This window comes from Pipistrellus hanaki (genome assembly GCF_964339955.1).
Source record: "Pipistrellus hanaki genome assembly, chromosome: 18".
Classification (NCBI taxonomy): domain Eukaryota; kingdom Metazoa; phylum Chordata; class Mammalia; order Chiroptera; family Vespertilionidae; genus Pipistrellus; species Pipistrellus hanaki.
The window spans coordinates 30,849,935-30,865,963 of record NC_140520.1 but is presented as its reverse complement, the minus strand read 5'-3'; the positions used below and the strand labels follow the sequence as shown (position 1 = coordinate 30,865,963).

At 41.6% G+C, this 16,029-nt stretch overlaps 1 protein-coding gene across 1 annotated transcript; it reads left to right on the top strand.

Moving 5' to 3' along the window:
- Positions 1-11,874: 11,874 nt before the first annotated feature.
- Positions 11,875-15,646, top strand: IL20 (interleukin 20; the record flags this gene model as incomplete). The annotated part of the gene is made up of 5 exons (XM_084866535.1): positions 11,875-12,033; positions 12,548-12,610; positions 12,726-12,878; positions 14,256-14,330; positions 15,569-15,646. The coding sequence occupies 5 exons, from the start codon at positions 11,875-11,877 to the stop codon at positions 15,644-15,646; spliced, it is 528 nt and encodes a 175-aa protein (XP_084722661.1).
- Positions 15,647-16,029: the final 383 nt, after the last annotated feature.

Sequence of the window (16,029 nt, the reverse complement as noted above, 5' to 3'; positions counted from 1 at the left end):
GTGTTGCTAGCCATCTGGATCTCTGCCTCCACCGGGTCTTGCCAGCCACAACATTCCCCACTGGTCTTATCGGGGAATCAAATCGTTGATGCTGGCTGCTCCCATTCCTCCTCTCGGATCGGCTAATACTGGGTATGTGGGACCATGAGCTTTACTGCCTGAATTCTATCCTGTTTGAAGGTTGGCAGGCTGCAGAGGGGGCAGGATCCAATGAGTTACATGAGTAAGAGTAGGGTGAGGGGCCCTGCTATAGCTGTTATTAAGGTTGTTAACCAGAGGGACCAGGAAAATAAGTTTTCATACCAATTTCCTTCTTGTCTTCTCCGTTCCTCTCTTTCTGCTCTCCCATTCCCTTGCACATGTAGCTTTACTTAGCCCCAGACTTTCTCACTGGCTAGCAAAAATGTTCTTTACAGTTACCAAAACTTCTAGTACCACAGTTCCCATTAGTACTGTCCTCACTGAAGTCCAATTCCCCTCCTGCAGGCATCAAGTCTCCTCCTGGCCTTGTGGAGCCCAGGCTAGGGATCTCACAGGTGAGGCTGCTGGTTGCCAGGATCCAGGTTGTTTTCTGTGCAGGAGCTGGGAGTGGTGTAGCCAGGTTTGAGTGCCGTCTACTTCAACAGCCGTGGGCATGCTCAGGATAACAGTGTAGCGTCCCTTTCTGGTTGGGGTGAGTCCTTGGACAGTGAACTTCTTTACCTACACAGAGTCTCTGGGCTGGAAGGGGTGTATAGGGTCCACGGGGGGCACTGGCAGTGCATCTGGAACAAGCTTATACATGGCTCTCTGGGTAAATTGCAGAGCCTGTAAGGACTTGAGCAAGGGAATGGTTATGAATTCTAGCTTTCAGTTTCTTCCTGACTCTGGGAAGGATGGAGAGGAGGTCTACCATACATGATCTCAAAAAAAAGGGGGGGACCCATCCCAATAGGGATACATCTGGCCCATAATAGGGCGAAGGGCAGAGGGTTGGTCCAATTTTCACCGGTTTCCAGGACAAATTTAATTAAACTTTTTAGAGTTCTGCTCATGCCTGTTCTAAGGCTTGAGCTATACTTTGAGATATCTTGCTACAAAGGCTGGGCTGTTATCTGATCCTATGACTACTGGCAGCTCGAATCTAGGTATAATCTCCTGGAATAATTTCTTGACTACTATAGAGGCAGTTTCTGTCTTATCCTTCAACCTAATCTAAGAAGGTGTCTATAAAAACTAGCATGTATTTGTACCTCAATGCTGGTGGCTTAATCTCTGTGAAACCCACCTTCTAATGCTAGCCTAGGGAATTTCCTTGGGGCCTGAATTCCCAGGGGGACCCTCTATTCTTGCTTAGCATTTACCTGTACACAGACAGTACTTCTAGTGACTATGCTTTTACCTTACTTAAGCTTCGTAGTATCTGCCTCACAGAAGTTCAGAAGTCTTGATGATGCCTAAGTGGGTAAACGGGCAACTAACATCTGACCTAGAGCCTCTGGGACCAACAGTCTGTCATCTGGTAGGGTCTACCAACCATCTGGTCCTTTGATGACTTGCTTCTGTTCAGCCAATTCCTCCTCTTGTTTGGTGTAGGTTGGGGTCCGGCAGGGTTACTAAGACTTGTAAAGGCCCCACTGGTCTTTGGGCATCTTCCTTAGCAGTTTGGTCTGCGGCTCTATTTCCAATGGCTTCAATTGTCTCCCCTTTCTGATGTCCTTTGCAGTGCACTATTGCAACTGCTTTCAGGAGCCAGATGGACTCAAATAAGCTAAAATCTCTTCCTTATTTTTAATGTTCTTTCTGGCTGAAGTTGGTAATCCTCTTTCCTGGGGGACTGCACTGTGTCCCCATTGAAGGGCCTGAATTAAGGCCAAAAGTTCAGGAACTGTGCCCAAATGGTGTGGTCCAGGGTGACTACTGCTGCCCCTGTATATCAGATCCCATCCCGAACGTAACTGCTCCCATCCGTGAACAGTACCTTGTCTGGTGATGACGGCTGGACATCTGTCAGTACTGCGTCTGTTACCTCTATGCCATCATGAATGGGTTCCTCTGGATCATCTGGAAGCAGGCTGGCAGGGTTGATGGCCAGTGTCTTATGGAACCGGATGCAGGACTGGTCCAGGAGAAGAGCGTGGCACTGGGTGATATTTGACATCCATCTCTCTGGAGCACCCGAAGGAGGGTCTCAACGGCATGGCGTGTTGTCAGGGCTAGCTCCTGGCCCAGAGTCTGCTTATCTGCCTCCTTCATCAGCAATGCAGTGGTGGCCGCTGCCCAGAGGCACACTGGCCACTCTGCTGCCACAGCGTCTAGTCTCTTAGACAGATAGGCCACAGGTCTCTTCCAGGGACCTAGAGTCTGAGTGAGAACCCCTTTGGCAATGCCCCTTACCTCACTCACGTAAAGGTGGAAGGGCTTCGTGACATCTGGCAAGGCTAGGGCAGGTGCTGAGATGAGAGCCTTCTTTAGCTCCTCAAAGGCCCATTGTTCTATTTTAGTCCAGTTCAGCGGCTGCGTTTCTCCAGTACATGTTCTTTCTTAGGTCTACAGTCCTTCTTGATGTCCAAGGAAAACAGTCAGTTTGTCTGGTGGCCCCCTGGACTGATATCTTCCTAGAGGTCCCATCGGCTCTGTCAAGACTGAATAAACTGCCCAGTGCTCACCAGGAAATTAATAGCTTTGCCTCTCACTTGTAAGGTTACCCGTGGGGGGCTTAATGGAAAGGAGCCCCGGTCCTGTCAGTCCTCTTCCTCTAAGTTAGAAAAAAACAAAACCTTTGGAGTCTAAGTCTCCCTTCTTGCCTCTCCAGCTAACCTGCCAGGATGTCCTCCCTTCCTATTGGCTGCTGGCTTTCTCTTCCTTTCAACCCTTTCTTGTTCCCCTTCTCATCACATGCACAACCTTCATAAAAACTTTTATTCCTTTAAATTAGCCTTCAAATCTTCTTTCTATGTTCTTTAAAAATGCATAACAATGCCTCAAACCTCCTATTATTTTAAAATATTTAGAAAAGGCAGAGGGAGGAGGGAGCAGGTCTAGCACTCTGTTCCCAGGCCTCCAGCCGCTTGAAATTTAAAGTGACACATTTTCCCTACAGATAAGGATCTCAGATTCTGATAGGCCTGAAAGAGGGAACAGGAGAATTTCTAGCTGAGCTTTTAAGCCCCCTAATAGAACATGGTGAAAAGTGTCCAAGCAGTCACTGGGGGTTTTGGGGTCTCATTGGGGTGCAGGGGGTCAAAGGGGAATTTCTCCCCTCGCCCGCATGCAGTGCAGCCCCTGCCTCCAGCTACTCTAAACACCCCCTGGAGGGAATAGACACCAGGTGGGCGGAGGCAGGGAGCACGAGGGTCCAGGTGGCGAAGGAGGTGCCCCGACCTCGGCGAGGCATTTTCATCTGGCAGTCCTCTGGAGAAATCGCTTGCCTCCTGCCGATGCAGGTGGCATGGGGGGAACCGGTAACCCCTATACTGCAATCAGATTCCCTGACCTTTCTGAAAAGCTCTTACTGATTTTAAAATTATAACTTAAGAGTTGACACACACACAAGGACCAAGTGGCCCTTTTCTTTTAAAGATTTTACAAAATATTTTCCTTTTCTTTTAAAGATTTTACAATGTACTGTAATCATTAATTACATTAAACTTAAATGGCCAATTGAAACAAACAGTTCTGAGACCGTTCCTCCACCACTGATCAAGACTGGGTGGCGGCAGAAATAACATTTATTTAGTTTTTGGTTTTTTTTGAGCTTGCTGGCAGACTTGGCAACTTTGCCAGCTCAAGCTTCCTTCTTGTAAATAGTTAACTTTAGAATTTGGTCTCTGGTTTTAACTTTTTGTACCACAATTGTTACAACTTCATACCTTCAAATTAATAAACATATAAATCCTGTTAGGTGGGCCGATTCCCCTCTGATAGAAAGCCAAGCACCCCTGGGAAAAAGGTATCCCAGTGGCCACTCAGGGCGGTTTGCTGGCTGTCAGAGCCCTCAGCTTTAAACAAATTAAAGGTTTCTTTCTTTCTCTTTTTTCTTTTTCTTTTTTTTTTTTCACACTTACATGAACAAATAATTATACCCAAGCAGACAAACAAAATATTAAACAAACGTTTGTACTTATACCCTTTCAGTAAACAAGTACTATTACAATGTTTCAGCAAAACAGAAATGGCACTCATATTGGACAAAGGAAACAAGACTAATACTCTAGGAACTGTGAGGGGAAAGTTATCTTATAGACCGGCATTGACCTGGGAAAAAGAGTGGTTAAATCAAAAGCATTAACATCAGAACAGTATTCGTCCGACAGATGAGATGCGTGGTGTCATCTCCCAACTGAACAGGCTGTTGGGACTCTTCCTTATAAAAGGCCCTGACATAGAACGAGGAGTCCTGTTTCCTGGCACCCCCATTCCCACTGCTCTTCTAGGCCCTCTTGTCCCTGAGGACACACAGTTTAACGCACAGAGTAATGAATTAAAAATTAAGAGACTTAGCTTGAAGTTTCCATTCTGCCACTAACTCACCTTAATCTTCATATTGCCGCCTGAGCCTTGTAATCCTCACATCAGCTGTATTTTTAGTACATTCTGTTACTTACTGGCTGGATGAACTTGGGCAACTCATTCAACCATTAAGTTTAAATTTCTTTGTCAGAAAGCTGGATTATAAGACTTGTCTCATAGGGGGGGAAAAATACCTGTTCCATAGAAGTTACAATATATTCAACATACATTTATCCAAAACTTACCATAAACTAGGATCCATTCCAGCTGTTTGTAATAGAGGGGTGGTAAGACATACACAATTATAGCCCTCAAGGAGCTGATGTTCTTAGTGAGATTTTATGAAAATATTGGGTCGGCAGCTAAGTAATTGCGGATTTTTTAAAGAAAATCAAAGACAATTTTTTCATGGAACTAAATAACTTTATTCTGTAATGTATTGCCCATTTTGATCAATGACCTTTTGCCATCTTTCAGGCAGCATCATAATCCCACGTTCAAAAAACTTCTGGTTTTTATTAGCAAAAAACTGAATCAGGTACGATTTGACATCATCATCATTATTGAAATTTTTACCATTCAAGGAGTTTTGTAAAGATCGAAACAAAAAGTAATCAGATGGTGCAAGGTCAGGACTATATGGTGGATGTGGCAAAACATCCCAACCAAGCTCCATTAATTTTTGCCGAGTGACCAAAGATGTGTGTGGCCTTGCATTGTCATGATGGAATACAACACCTTTTCGATTTGTCAATTCGGGCCGCTTTTCTTCAACTGCATTGTTTAATTTCGTTAGTTGTTCAATGTAGACATCAGAATTGATCGTTCGGTTGGGTGGTAAGAGTTCAAAGTAGACAATTCCTTTGTAATCCCACCAAACTGATAACAAAACCTTCTTTTGATGAATATCAGCTTTTGATGTTGTTTGAGTTGGTTCACCTGGCCTGCTCCACGATCTTTTCCGCTTGATATTGTTGTAAACAACCCATTTTTCATCGCCAGTTATCAGTTGTTTTAAAAATGGATCATTTTCATTACGTTTCTTTAGCAAATCGCAGCTGCTAATGCGTTGCGTTAACTGTGATTCTTTAATTTCGTGAGGAACCCATGTACCGAGTTTTAAAACATAGCCAAGTTGTTTTAAGTGATTTTCAATGCATGTATGTGATACATGAAGCTTCTCTGCAATCTCACGTGTTGTACTGTGACAGTCCGAATTGATTATTGCTTTGATTAGGGCGTCATCAACTTCAACTGGACGACCAGAGCGTTTTTCATCTTTGAGTGAAAAATCACCAGAACGAAATTTGGCAAACCAATTTTGACACTGCCGTTCTTTTAAGGCTTCGTCACCATAAACAGCACATAACTTTTTATGAGCTTGCGATGCGTTTTCCCTTTGCGGAAATAAAAAAGCAAAATATGACGAAAATGTTCCTTTTGATTTTCCATTTTTCAACGAACGCCAAACGAAAACTACAAAACAGATCAAAAAACTTTTTTTACTGATTAACAGCTGAATAGCCAACTATCAATAACAAAATGTGTTTTACATTTGTACTACGTCTGCAAACCTAAAAATTCAACTGAAGCCATATATGTGTGAAACCCGCAATTACTTAGCTGCCGACCCAATATTACATTAAATATGTCCTAGTGTATAAACATTATATGTTATATACTTATATATACACTATATATTATACATACATACATACATTTATATCCATACACACATACACATATATATAATCATATAAAATGATTATAATGTACAGAGTAATTAATAGTTACCCCCTGTACCAGGCTTAGAAAAATTTATACATTATTAAAATAATATTAATTTTAGGTTGAACCATATGACAGTGCCAATATCAGATAGTTTTGACCTACACAGATGGAAAATGCATGTGTTCAGTCAGTTATATTTTTACTATTCTTGATTCCTCCTACCTGTTTAGTTGGCCTCTATTTTTTTAAAAAAAGTACTTAAATTCTCTTACATTCACCCACATCACTCTCTACCACTAATTTTGAGGCCATTTTTCTGGAAGGGGTCATTTTTGCCTTGGCAATTGCTGATGGAGTTAAAGTGGTTATGGTGAGGTAGGAAAACTTGATAGAGGAAGTGTGTGGAGAGCAGCAGGTTCAAGTTTGGACAGGTTCAAGTTTGGACAGGTTCAAGTTTGGACAGGTTCAAATTTGGACAGGTTCAAGTTTGGACAGGTTCAAGCCTGGAGTAAATGAGAGGGCACGATCCTCTCGTGGCAAAGCCACATGCAAGTCCCAGCTTGGAGGGCAAAGCCCTCCCAGCACAATTATAGCCAAAGGCTATAGTTGTAAGCTTGACCTTATGGTCTAAACCAGTAGTCCCACGTGGCTGAGTGATGTGGGCTTGATAGGGTTCAGGGCATGTAATTGAGTAAATTAGAACATTGTAAACATCTTGATCACGCCCTTACTTTACCTCGTGGAAGCTGGCTATAAAATACTCAGCTTAGGCCGTGGCACTGTCTCACCCATCAGTGTCTCACCCAGACTCAGCTTTTTTCTTTTGTCTGTCTTTTCTAAGTCCTTCACAGCCCCCTCTCAGGTTCACCCATGGCCGGCTCGGCACATAATTGAACTAAATTGGTGTCTGTACGGAGAATGGAATGGGATCTATTCAAAGGATTAAAAAAATAATAATAAAGCATTTTGATATAGGAAAAGAAGACACTTGATTATTCAAGTTAAACTGGGGGCATTGAACATGAATACGTTTAATTAATCATTACAAGTAACTTAACACAAAGCATTTGGGTTCTTCTTGGCTAATGAAAATAAATTGACTGGCCTGAGTACAGCTTATATTTCCTGAAAGTCTTGATTTTAAGTATTCTTGTCAGATCATATTTCTCAATTTTACTTTAATCATTTAAGGCTGCTCAAGAGAAATTGTTTACTTAGCACCAATGATTTAAAAAAAAAAAAAAAAGACAGAGGGGAGAGGAGAGTAGAGGACTGGATGAAAGAAGGTGAAGGAGCCAAGTAACATATATGCATAGCTCATTGACACAGACAGCAGTGTGGTCATGGCCAGAGGGAAGGGGAGGGTAGCAGGAGGTGGGCAAAGAAGGGGAAATGGGGACATCTGTAATGGTATCAACAATAAGAAATAAAATAAAATAAAAAGAAGAAAACAAGTATGAGCTCAAGAGATATTTAGATTAGATGTGTACACATATTTTTAACATGTATCAAACATGAGGATGAAAAGTTATAGTCTTCATTTGAGGAACTTAGGAGACATTAAAAGACATGAAAAAGAGTGCCCTGATCCAAAAAGGCAGGATAACAAAGAATCACAGTGACAATGAATGTCAAAATAGGGACAATATTATCTCATGAACAATATTTTATAAAATATTATAAAATACTGGTCTCATTTTACAGATATGTAAACTGCAATCCGAAAAGATGAAATAATATGTCAAAGTCATTCTCTAAACTGTGGAATCCTGGAACTCAAATACAGGACTTTAGAGTCATAGATATTGAGTAGGAAGTAAGTTAAAAAGAAAAATTTTAAAACATTAAATTTGACATGTAGTTCATCTGAGTGCTTTGATTTAATCTCACCTAGAAGTATGGTCCTACGTGATAGATTAGTCCCTGAACAAGAAAATCTTCCATGTCCTCAGGGAGAAAAGGGTAAGGCCCATGAAACAGAAGGTAACATTAGACTCTTTCACGTGCCAAAGAAAAATCTGCTATAGGAAGTCAGAGAAGAAAGAAGTTGGTGTGGTTTAAAGTAGTTTATAAATAGTCCAACTAGCATGGCTCAGTGTTGGGCATCGACCTATAAACTAGGAGGTCAAGGTTTGATTCCCAGTTGGGGCACATGCTAGAGGTAGCTGATTGGATGATTCTTTCATCATTGATGCCTCTATCTCTCTTTTTCTCTCCCTTCCTCTCTGAAGTCAATAAAAATACATTAAAAAAATAAAATAGTTTAGGAATAGCAAATTGGGGCCCACTCTTCAATACTGAATGGAGAGAAACAAGGGTGGCCATTGTTGGAGGGAAATGGGGGGAATAGCAAAAATAAAGGAGGAACAGTGGGAGTCAGCCTACCATGTCTGAGTTTGGGGAGAAGCTTGGTTAAAACGGAAAAATTGGAATTAAAGGAGGCCAAAAACACCTCCTGGAATCTTCTTACAGTTTTGTAATTCAGTCATCCTTTTGCCCTAATTATCTTTAGAAGGAAGCCAGAAAAAGAAAAAAGGAAAAGAAAAAAAAAAGCATATCTTTTATCCAATAACTAAAACCAGTAACCTCGAAAGAAGTGATTTTTGAAAGGGTTCAAGTAATACAGCCAACAATTAAACTGTCTTCGGATAGGAGGAAGTGTCACACACCAGAGAATTTCCAAGGGAGTTTCACTTCTCACCTATGAGAACTCCCTTCCTGTGGCACGTCTATAAATAATTGGAAGCCTCTTCGCTTTGAAACAGACACCTAGGAGACCAGAAGCAACAGCTGTTTCCGAGTTCAGTAAGAAAACCTTCCCTCTATTAACACCATCTAACCAGCCCAGTTCTACCAGTCATCTACCTCCATGTGTTCAAGGTCACATCGAAAGGAGCCCTTTCCATTAGGACAAAATTTTACTATACACCTACGAAGTTCAAGGCAAACTGACATCATTCTTTATTTAAAATGAGTTAATCACTCGTCTCATTATAGTTAGGTGTATAAGTTAGGCTTCGTTTTATTTAAATGTCAAAGCAAGTTTCTGGGATACGTTTAAGAGTCCCATGCTTTTACTGACTGAGCTAGCTGGGTGCACATCTTGGATACATTTAATTTTCATCGTTTTGTGGCTGAGAAAACAAAACTCAGAGAGGTGAGTGCACTTGCATAAGGGCCAATAGATGTAGAGTGACTAACTGATCCTGTTTACCTGTGACTTTTCCAGTTTTAAAACTGAAGTCTTGGGTTCTCGGTAACTCTCTAGGTTCTGGGCAAACTGGAACAACCTACATTGATGGGAACTTGTAGAGAGGGAAATGAACCCAGTTCTCTTGTCTCCAAACCCAAAGTTCTTTCAGATTTTTTTGGGTCCAGTTTGTTTGTTTCTTTTTCCTACATTTGGCAGTATCTCGGGTGGACATGGATATAAAATATACCTGGCAGGTTGCCTGGCCCATAGGAAAAATTCAATAAGTGGTAATGATGATTAGTGTGTGCCCCGCATTTTGGAGTCTAAGGCAAGAGGAAAGATGTACGCCCCATTACATATGTTTTTATGTGTTTTATGTACGTGATTTCTCCAAAATATTAAAGTAGTTGAAAAGTATTGAAAAATTTAAAAGTAGCTATATTACAACTCACAACATTATTGTAAATTTAAATATTTATTTATAGCCCATACATAATTTATTATAATTATACTTTCTTGGTGAAGACTCATCACCTGTGTTGATGTGTACTTCTGGGGGAAAATTATCACTTAAAGATACATAAAAACAAATAGTGTAGTCTGGCTGGTATTGTTCAGTGGTTGAGCGTCAATCTATAAACCAGAAGACCATAGTTGGATTCCCTGTCAGGGCACATGCCCGGTTGCAGGCTCAATCTCCAGTAGGGAGCATGCAGGAGGCAGCTGATCAATGATTCTTTCTCATCAATGTTTCTATCTCTCTCTCCCTATCCCTTCCTCTCTGAAATCAATAAAAAATGTATTTAAAAAATCACATAGTGTATAACAAGTAGTTAGGAGTACTCATCTTCCCTTCTGTCTTGAGTTCCAATAGGGCTCAGCTTGGCACTGTTCAGATTCTGTCTTTATTTAAAATAGTGGTATTTTGCTTATCATAGATTTTTCATTAATTTTGATATTAATATAAATTAAGTATATTTATAAATACGTTTAATATATAAATATATTATGAAATATATATCAATGAAAAGATTACAATTATTATCCTATAATAAAAGCATAATATGCAAATCGACTGAATGGCTAAACATCAGAACGACCATCTGGACAACCATTCAGACCATGCTATGATTCCCACTGCTCGCACCATGCCAGCCAAGGCAGGTGCAATGTGATGGGTTGGGGGCCCGGTTATCGCCCCATGATCACCCTGTAGAGGGAGGCCCAGGCTGGCGGGTTGCGGCGGGTGAGTGGAGTCTCCCTCTATGAAGAAAGCCCAGGTTCCAGGTACCAGAGGGAAGCTGGTACCGGGAGCCAAGAGAAGGAAGGCCTACTCTTGCACAAATTTCATGCATTGGGCCTATAGTTATTTATATAATATGAAATATAACGATTAAAAGATTACTTATTTAAATCTCAAAATATTATTATTGATATTTCTGAGACCTTTGGTGCTCCCTAAAATTTTGTGCCTGAAGTAAGTGCTTCTTCCCTCTAATCCCAGCCCATTATTATTTCATCGTAAAACTCAGCAAACATTGCAAAGTGCCGCATTACAGAGCAAGGCTCTCCCCAAGAAGAAATCAGTTTTCTTTTGCCTTTTTCCTCTGTGTTTGAGATCATACTTGATCTTCACCAGGAGTTCAAGGGCCAGCAAAGAGTGTGCTCTTGGATTCACGCCAGTTGTGCCTGATTGAAGTCTTCCTGCAGAGAACGCTGGGGAGTCAACAGCTCAGGAGGGTGGAGAAGTGTTAGGTGGACTTGGGATGATTGCCTATCAGATCTTGCCTTTCCCTGGCAATAGAATTATTATGAAGTCATTGACTTTCTCTTTGCCTTGGGGCGGAAATAAATCTGCTATCCCCAAATAATCAATCTGATCTCAGACCAATGCCAAACAGAACTAAGATTCTCTGCCCTGAGGTGGTCATAAAATCAAGACAATTTTTCTCAAAGTGTGTTTGGTGTCTCAGCAACAGCTTCTGTGAGTTCTGTTTCCCCCCAGTTTCCCTGCGGGTTTAGGGTGAGCTATAACTGGCATGCTGGAAGGGAAGATGACATACGTCAACTCACCCAAACAAGTTTTGACATTTCCCCTGAGATGTCATCCTCTATCTACTCACTACACGTGCCTGCTGCTCCAGGCCTTACTGCTGGGCAATGATGATGGGGCTGGGATGGGGACAGAATAAAAGATCTGGGACCTGTAGCAGGAACTCACACTCAGACCTTGAACAAGCACCTTGAGGCGGCTCAGCAGTTTTCCTTAGTAAGTTAGACGAATGCATCCGACTGTCAGAAATCAGATAAAGCTATGAGGTTTTGCCCCCAAGAGACATCTGGGGGAGGCACGTTTCTGGTGACTAGACTGGCTTCTTAAAGCGTGAGATGGGAAATCAGTAAGTCATGCTCTTGCCTTTGAATTCCTAGCTCCTGTGGTTTCCAGATTCTGGCACAAGATGAAAAGTTCTTGTCTCCTCCTCTGCCTTTCCTTGGCTGTGTTTTCTCTCTTCTGGACACCTTCTGCTGGGCTGAAGACACTCAGTTTGGGAAGCTGTGTGATCACCACAAACCTTGAAGAAATGCAAAATGAATTTTCTCAGATAAGGGAGAGAGTGGTATGTGAGGGAGGCACCCTCCCAATTTGTGGCTGCGCCTCCCCTTCTTTACTTGTCTTTCTCTGTCCCCTCGTAGTGTGACCATAAAAAGGGACAGCTTGGGGACTTCTTACCAAGAGGATGCATTCCCAGGAGACATCTGTAGCTCATAATTTAAAAGTGTTTTGGCCGAAACCGGTTTGGCTCAGTGGATAGAGCGTCGCGTCGGCCTGCGGACTGAAAGTTCCGGGGTTCGATTCTGATCAAGGGCATGTACCTTGGTTGTGGGCACATCCCGGGTAGGGGATATGCAAGAGGCAGCTGATCGATGATTCTCATCGATGTTTCTAACTCTATCCCTCTCTCTTCCTCTTTGTAAAAAATCAATAAAATATTTAAAAGAAATTTAAAAGTGTTTTGGAAAGGGGCGCTGTCCTAGGGTCATGGCAAGGAGGGGGGTAAGAGGTCTCTGTGTCTAAGACCCTGATAGCCATTACTAACCTGTCATTTTCTCGTCTTGTCTTTTTCTGTTTAGCAAGCCAAGGATGAAATCATGGACCTCAAAATCTTGAAAACTGAGTTTTTCCAAGACACAAAGGTATGTGCTTGGCCCATAGGAGTTCTGGGAGGAAATGTAAACCAGGGACATCTCGATCATTCGAGTCTTGTCCCTGGAGACCTTGTCCTCACTAACATACTCGTCTTCTTTGGAGCCTGAAGATCAGTGCTGCTTCCTTAGCCATATTCTGGAACTCTACCTGGTCATGGTATTCCGAAACTATCCGACCGCTGACATTGATATCCTCCGGAAGATCAGCAGCCTCGCCAACTCTTTCCTTGCTATCAAGAAGAACCTCTCGCTCTGTGTGAGTAAGGGTCTCGGGTAAAGGATTAATCTTGGCACATAGCTTCAATGGCTTAGTAACCAAGCTCCTTTTTGACTCCCATTTAAAAGATGGAAACACTGAGTCCCTAAGTTCTAATAGTCTGTGTGGAGCCATGTGACTAGGTAATGAGAACTCAGTTTTATGGACTTTTGGGTGTATGCTCCATCTAAAAAGTCTAAAGAACTATAAAATGTTAGTTATTTTATGTTAATGACAATTATCTTTTATACATGAAATTAAGGTGAGATATCTGGTGGTGTGTATACTAGTGCATCTGGGGTCCAAGCAGCTAGTCATTAGGCCATTGGCTTCAATATCAAGATAAGGCCTCAGTAGGACCTAGGAATCCAATTCTTTCTTTGCATGGGGACTCTCTGGGAGGGGGGCAGACTAGAGCTGAGTAGGGGCTACAGGCAGATGACACTGTGATCATAAATTCCTTCAGAGTTACTTGTTTCTAAAAAGAAGCAGTGAGCTCTGTATTTGAGCCTAAAAAGCTGGTTTTCTGTTCTACTGATGACTAGGTAAATGATCTCAAATGATGAGGCCTGATAAGACTTGTCTATGAGAAAGGAGTGCCTATAGAAAGAGTAGAATTCCCACCTACTTGATGATAACCTGTTAACCCAGCAGGACCTATAAATACGTCAAACGTAAACAATATCGGGAACCGGTAGGACGTATGAATACGTCCTTGAAATATATGTTGCACCCCGAGAGGGACGGTATATATTTTTTGTAATCTTTTTTTAAAAAGTATTTTATTGATTTTTTACAGAGAGGAAGAAAAGGGGAGGGATAGAGAGTTAGAAATATCGATGAGATGAGAGAGAAACATCCATCAACTGCCTCTTGCACACCCCCCACTGGGGATGTGCCGGCAACCAAGGTACATGCCCTTGACCGGAATCGAACCCGGGACCTTTAGGTCCGAAGGCCGACGCTCTATCCACTGAGCCAAACCGGTTTCGGCTATTTTTTGTAATCTTTATCATTGTTTGTAAAATTTATATTTTTTCAATTCGACGTGTCCATTTTTTTTTGTTGGTATTCTTTTCTATTTTTTTTTAATATTGTATTTTCCTTTGTGCTTTATATATATAAATAAACGAATATATATATATATATATATATATATATATATATATATATATATTTCATTTGTTTTCATTAAGTATAAATAAATAAAATAATATGAAATTACGTCCTCCGGGCGTGACGTACTGACATGTCCTAGTGAAAGAGTACGTGCCCGTTACAGGTTGTGTCATTAAAAAAGAAACTCCTCAGTTAACAGGTTAATGGCAGATAATCAGAATATTTATAAAAGCTATCATTCTTTGGCCTTCTTTTCAGCATGACCAAATGACATGCCCTTGTGGGGAGGAAGCACTGGAGAAATTCAATCAGATTCAGAGTCACTTCAAAGAGGTATATGCAATTTTGGCCTTGGTTGGGATGAGTGTGTTTTTAGAACTGAGATCATAAGTGAGTGGGATGGGTATTCATACTGGGAGAAATCCTGTAGCCTTCAGGTTAATAGCTCTCTAAGGTCATGTGGCCTGTCCCTCTGCTGTACCCCAGGGACACCCAAGTGGGCTTTGGGAGGGTGCTTTCTCTGAAAAATGCCTTAAGAATGAAAAGGGAATGGCCTTTTAAAAACACATCTTCCAGGTGCACGAGCAAGAGGCTATAACCATGCATGCACTCATACATGCCTTCAAAACAGTCATGCACAATTTCACCAGTGCCCACCCCATGCTGTTTCTCACCTCATGCCTTTGCGCATCTGCCAGGAAGGCCTGGATTCCATGCCTCACTGACTAATTCTATGCATCCTTTAGACTCAGCCTACACATCACCTCCAAGGAGGTTCTGCTACCTCTCTGCTACCTGAGTTAAGTGCTGCTACTGTTGTCCTGTGTTGACTCCATCATTTATTCACTGCACTACATTAAAAAAATATATTTTTTATTGATTCCAGAGAGGAAGGGAGTGATAGAAACATCAATGATGAGAGAGAATCATTGATCTGCTGCCTCCAGAAACAAATAGCCAAATGTGCCCTGACCAGGAATCGAACAGTGACCTCCTGGTTCATAGGTCAATGCTCAGCCACTGAGCCATGCCAGCTGGGCACCACACTACATTTTAACTGCCTGTTTCTGCTTGTCTCTCTCACTTGACTGTAAAGGCCCTGTGGGTAGGGGATGTACAATGCATCTCTGGATCCTGAGCCAGCCCAGTGCTTAGCACAATACATATTTGTTCAATTGAAGTAAGCAGAGTAAGCAACCCGTGTGTGCATCTGTGCGTGCGTGCGTGTGTGTGTGCGCGCACACACACACACACACACACACACACACACGTCCCTTTAAAAAGCACAGCCTCATTACTTTGATCTCTGTGATGCAAGAGGCTTGGGCTATTGTCCTAATTCTGCTACCTCTCTGGGCCTTAGTTTCCTTATTTAAGACCAAGATGATGGACTCCATGTTCCTTCCTCTGGTGAGATCTTGAAGTTCCATAACCTCTTTCAAGCTCTTCCGGTTTGAAAATAATGCTCTGCTTGTGATCCCTAACACAATTGCCAATAAAAAAAGAGGATTAATTTTGGGGCGAATGCTGACTCGTTTTTATTTGCTCATACTTAACTGTGTGTCTTTCAGCTTGAACTTCAGAAAGCGGTGGTGAAAGCTGTGGGAGAGATAGACATTCTCCTGCAATGGATGGAGAAGGCGAGATAGGAGCAAAGTGATGATACCGCTGACGGTACTTCTGGCCGAGTCCACTCCTGAGAATTGTGAAGACATGATCCCAAACCACCATCTCTTTGCTTCATCATTTAGTATATTTATTTAATATTTATTTCCTTATTGTGATTGTTTTCATTTCTTAATCTACACCATGGGTTTATAAGATTTTGTTACTGTTGGATATATTTATTTGTTAATTAATTAATTAATTTCTGCTATTTAATCTATTTACTTTTGTACTTGTCTTTAAAAATTCATAGATAATATTTATGGCTAGGGCACATTATATGTTTTCAAACAGTGAACAAATTGTGACTTCTGGACGAGTGGCTGGGGTGGGTAGTCACTTTTATTAAATGAAGGGCATATTTACT